Source organism: Acanthisitta chloris, unplaced genomic scaffold, assembly GCF_000695815.1.
Source record: "Acanthisitta chloris isolate BGI_N310 unplaced genomic scaffold, ASM69581v1 scaffold11944, whole genome shotgun sequence".
Lineage (NCBI taxonomy): Eukaryota > Metazoa > Chordata > Aves > Passeriformes > Acanthisittidae > Acanthisitta > Acanthisitta chloris.
Genome location: NW_008671020.1, coordinates 158 through 5,464, shown reverse-complemented (window position 1 = coordinate 5,464; position 5,307 = coordinate 158). Strand labels below are relative to the sequence as shown.

General features: G+C 40.0%; 1 protein-coding gene across 1 annotated transcript; it reads right to left on the bottom strand.

Annotated features, from left to right (window-relative positions):
• Positions 1-342: 342 nt before the first annotated feature.
• Positions 343-4,897, bottom strand: SLC30A10 (solute carrier family 30, member 10; the record flags this gene model as incomplete). The annotated part of the gene is made up of 3 exons (XM_009073926.1): positions 343-818; positions 1,576-1,812; positions 4,814-4,897. Coding segments are annotated over 3 exons (797 nt in total), but the record flags the coding sequence as incomplete, so codon positions are not given.
• Between the last annotated feature and the right edge of the window lie 410 nt (positions 4,898-5,307).

Below are 5,307 nucleotides of genomic sequence, written 5' to 3'. Positions count from 1 at the left end.
AGGAAAGGCCAGAGTTTCACTCCCAGTACCACTGGCCATGAACTGCAAACATCAGTGCAGACAGCAACACACCCCCCATCCACTCAATAACAGGAATTCACCCTTAGTTTGGTAAGAAACTGGGTTAGGCTGTAACAGAAATATCTTAGACGAATACAACAGCCTTCATGCAAATCTTAATCCTTATTTCAGATACAAGGTGGGTTTAGGTGTATTTTGGTTTACAGCTAAAGCACAGAAATCTTTTTGCCACACCAACTTGAACTATAACCACCGATGACTCCCTTCCCAGCCAGGATACATTTGTTCTATGAAAATATGACACAGAATAGAGGGAATTGCCTAAAATCGTGTACTGCTTGACTGTGATTTGTCATCAGACACATTACAATTTTTCACATTTTTAACACTATCCTCTGCCCCTGGGTACTCGATAGGGATTTCAATGTCATTTTTACTTGAACCATTATCTTTATGCCGTGTAGAAATGTAGCTGTTGTTTTTTTCCATAGAGACATTAGTTTTAACCCGGGGGGGCTGCCGCTGGCTGCAGCACAGCTGAGAGTCACAAGTTTTTGAGATGCAGGGCGAGCTGCATAGTAGCTGGGAGGTCTTGTGGTCAACGTACTCAGGCTGAATGGTCACAGAATGGATCCCTGCTTCGTGGAAAACCTTTCGTATTTTATGAGCAGCATCTTGGTAATCAGTAGGGGTTTGGCACTTAATATGAAGAGTTGCAATATTCTTCCCAGCTGCAAGCTCCCAAACATGTACCTCATGCAGGCTGCTAACCCCTGGTACACAAGCTAGTCTGTCAGCTGGAAGACAAAAGAGAGAAAGATATTAGAGGTCGTGGTATACTGGCTAATTATCAGCTGTTTCATTAGGCACCCTATCCGAAAGCAGCAGTGTCCAAACTATCATTTTAGAAGTGATACACCTGATAGTATGCTTACTCCCAGCTGCCTTCAGTTCAGCATCTAGATGACTACATGAACAGGCCACCCTACCCCTTGGGTTCACCCATCCCTCAGGCTCCCTAATGGCAATTTACCAACTTTTCTTAGAAAAAAACCTTAGAGCACCACTTCCTCCATCAAGACCCCACATCTTCGGGTTTCTTTAAGCCCTGAGCATGATGGAATTCCAGAAATACCAGGTGCTACCCCACAATTAACCAGTGTGAACAGCACGTAAGAGTTACAAAATTAACCAACTTTAACAGAAATTTCTATGCTGTTTTAGAAGCCTTTCAGAAGAAAGCACTGCAGGGTTGGAAAATACTGTAACTCAATGTTGTTTCTTTCACAAACAACCCACACAAAGCATTAACAGCTCAAGACCTGGTATTTTTGATGTGTTGTTGGAGTACCACATTCTCAAAATGCATGCTTTAACTAATCCAGAGAGATTTGAGTCATGTTGCTAGGACACAGGCATGTGACTATTTCTCACAGTTCTTGAGAATTTAGAGCTGTTATGAGTAAATAATCCAAACATGTAATTCCAGAAATAACATATGCATTGAAATATGTAATTAAAATTAACAGCATTTCAACAATTAATTTGACTTACTGAGTAGCTGCATATTAACACCTTTGGGGACCATCTGCAACAAAATAGTTGAGGTCTCCTTGATAAGTGGGAAGGCAGAAGATAAAATGATGAACACCATAATTATTGTCAAGCTTGGATCAATGTAGCATTGCCAATTGCACTGACCATCCCTCAGAGGACGTAGGTGGAAGATAGCAGCAGTAATTACCACGACCACAGATCCAAGTGCATCTCCCATAACATGTAAAAGAACACCTGAAATAAATGGCACAATTTCCATTAGTGGGGTGATTTGGGTTTGTTGCTTTGTTTTGGATTTCTTTGAGGGGTGCTGGAGAAGTACTACTGCATTTTTCAGGTATATTCCACTTAAATATGAAAAAATGCAACATTCCAGGCATTAATATCATAACCGAATTTTTCAGTAACAGCTTTTGGGAAAAATCAGTAAGGTAAATAGTGATTCTGAAGCACAGCTGTTTAAGGAGGATGCATTAAACATGTAGGGTACACTAGCAACTGCTGTCCAACTGCAATGCCATGGCAACGTAAAACGTGTTTGCTTAAATGCCTGCAGATTATTAAGCAATCCTGGCACACTAAATCTCAATTAAAAATAGATGACTAAATCTGTTCTACCCTGGAAGCTGAGAGAGCCACAGACCACCCCAGTAACAGTTACTTGCCCCCATCAGTTTCTATGACACGGTTGAAATCCGCAAAATTACCGAAGTGAAATCTAAGCCCATCCTTATGGCTCCAAGTACCCTCAAACTCCAGTTCTCATATCAAGCTCAAATATTTGTCATATTAAACCTTGTTCCACCAACACTACTAGTCCTGAGACCCCCAAAAATCAGAATCTGGTTTGAGAGTGCCTGGGCTACTCTAAATTGAGAGGAATGTTGGGTACCTCTTTTTACATCTATAAATATGGTTTTATACCAAAGGTAAAGACACAAAATAGGCTCTTATAGTAACACATATTCAGCTGCCCTTTAAACTACAATGACCAAAGCAGTCTTCTTGCTATAAAATCACAATAAGCCAAGAAGTCCCTTTTTCTTCTTTGTCTTTTTACTACTTTATGTAAACTTCCTTCTTTCCATTGCTGCTCAAATGCACTCCAGTTTTGTCAGCCTTAACTGTTCAGACTCAGATTTCATTCCAACCCATGCCTAATTCATAACATCTCTCTCTATGTGAAGTTAATTTCTTTCCCAATACTTATTATTTGGGGCCTTTGAGAGAATAAAATGAATCATCTTCTTTTAACATCCTTATGACATGCACTTTCAAGCACGTGACTCACATTTAATCCCTTCCTCTGAGCTAGAGAAGCTGTAAAAGGCTCCCCTCAAAACTCAGTAACAACACAAAGAGTTTTGACTCTTTGGCAATGCTGGACACTGGATTAGACCTAGAAGTGTACCTGTGCTGCTGCTTCTTGCCAGCTCTGTACATGCACCCAGATGCCACCTGTGTGAGAAATGAAGGCAATAACCTCTGGAGTTCCTCCAAATCACTTGGGTCTGATAAGAAAGTACAAGCTTCCAGTGAGTCCAGCTCTTTCTGCTGGAGTCAGGCATGTTCTGCCCCTTCTGGCAGAATTCCACACAGTTTTACTCCTCTTAACAGTGTTGCAGTGTTCCTTTTCATTTACAAATAACCCTAACTCAGCATAGGCTATCAACTATTGCACTAACAAGAGGGACAGAAAGGATGAAATTGCCAAGGCAACTAACTGAGAGCACAGATTATAAAGAATAAGAAAATGTTTCAGAAAGCCTTCTTTTGAATAAAGAAGTAAGTATGCTGCAATTCTGATCAATTATTGAGAATACAGAATTTGGAAAATGCTTATTTTACATTATTAATGTCATTAATATGCACATCACGGTTATGTGTCACATAACGAGGGCCTAAACAGAAACGTACCCATTTCCCTATCAAACCCCAAAAAATATGATAAGATGGCACTGAAAATGAGTTTTTACTCAATAAAGTCAGTATGGTAAAACCGTAAGTAATATAAAATTTTCAACAGCTTGTGTTGGGAAGTCTGAACTACTCTGCATACACTCAAGAAGTAAAAGGAGTAATTTTACACTATGACAATCCTGTCAGGCAGATTTTATGGATTCCTGTTCCTACCACTTAGAATTAAGGAAGCCATTCCCCTGCCAATCCATTTTGTCCAACCATGTTTTTCAGGGAGGCTCCAGTTCTGCAACATAAGAATTTTTTTGCCAAACATTTATGAAGGAAGTATAGCTGTGTAATTAACTTCAATCGAAAAAAACTTTACATTTTGAATCAGAATTTCAAAGATACACATATGCAGCACTGGCTACAGTAGCAAGGAATATTTGTAAGGACAATAAAAATAGATTTGGCAAAGATGACACACTTGAAAAAATTCTTTTTTAAAGTCAAAGATGACAAGTATCTTAAAATAACTGACACAAAACTCCTTATCCTTCAGACATTTTTGAAATTTTCCAGTATCATTATGCCTAAGCACTGTGGTTCAGGCAAGCAAGGCCTTCTTTAAAATATAGTAATTGGTTTCTTATTCTTCTGTCCTCCATCCCAGAGTGTGACAGTTGACTTTTCCTGCCCCAATAATCTTACCACTAAAATGCCATCCAGTGACATTAACTTCTAGACATTCAGGCAAGTGTTGTGGCTCTAGCACATGGTTTGATTTCCAAGATATCTTCTGTCACAGACACATTTGTGTGGCTTTGAAGACACTGGTGCTGAAGCCCCAGCTTCAGAACCTCTTTTCTTATGCTGACAACACAACATTATCAACCCTGGGATTTGAAAGAAATTCCGGTTCCTGCCCAAAAACATTTTAAAGTGGAAAACTGCTCAACTTCTACAGCAGTGACACTCAAATATGCACCTCATAGCTACCTTTCCAGTACAGTTACTTTCCAGGACAGTCTCTATTGACTTGAGCTTAGTGCAATAGCACTTACATTCTTTCCAAAATGCTCAGCTGTGCTCTTCTAAATTATTCTTTAGAATGTGAGCACACTTGGAGCCAAATTAACTATTTTGTTATTACCTATGCTGTTTCATACAACCAATACCTTTCTGCTAAAGATAACTGGGTCCAATTACATAGAAGAGTCCTTGGCTTTTGCTCCCTTTCTTACTGATATCTGAGGGAGGAAAAAAACCTGAAATAGAAAGGAGAAAGTGTTTGAAGTTAATATAACATTAGCAGTATACCCCCATGCCATACCTCTGATGTTCAAGGCTTCAGACTTCTTCTCTTTTTTCTTCTCAGACCCCTCTTCAGGGCTTTTTTGGTCATTTGGTGAATCACCTGCATTCAAAGAAGAAACGCTGTGTTGTGTATAAGTTCTACAAACAGAAAAAACATCAACCTTCTCAAAACCAACTTATTTCAAAGATAACAAGATAAAAAAAAAAAAAAAGGAAAAGAAAAAAAACCCCAAGCAAAACATTTTCCACGCAGCTCTCTGAGCAACACCTTCTTCCCCCATCCCAAGAGGACGCCCATCAGCCCAGCGTAAAGTACAAGGTGAAAGAGGCAGTGGGTGCTTGAGTGAGCTTAGTGAAACCCAAAGCTCACAGGTGGCTTCAAAAGGGTACACAGAGGATGGGTACAACAGTTTGGCAGGTCCCGGGGGCAAACCAGAGGAAGAGAGGGGATGGGGAGGGATGCAGAATGGCAGGAAGGATGTCGAAGGGTGCAAGGCAGAGAACGGGAAG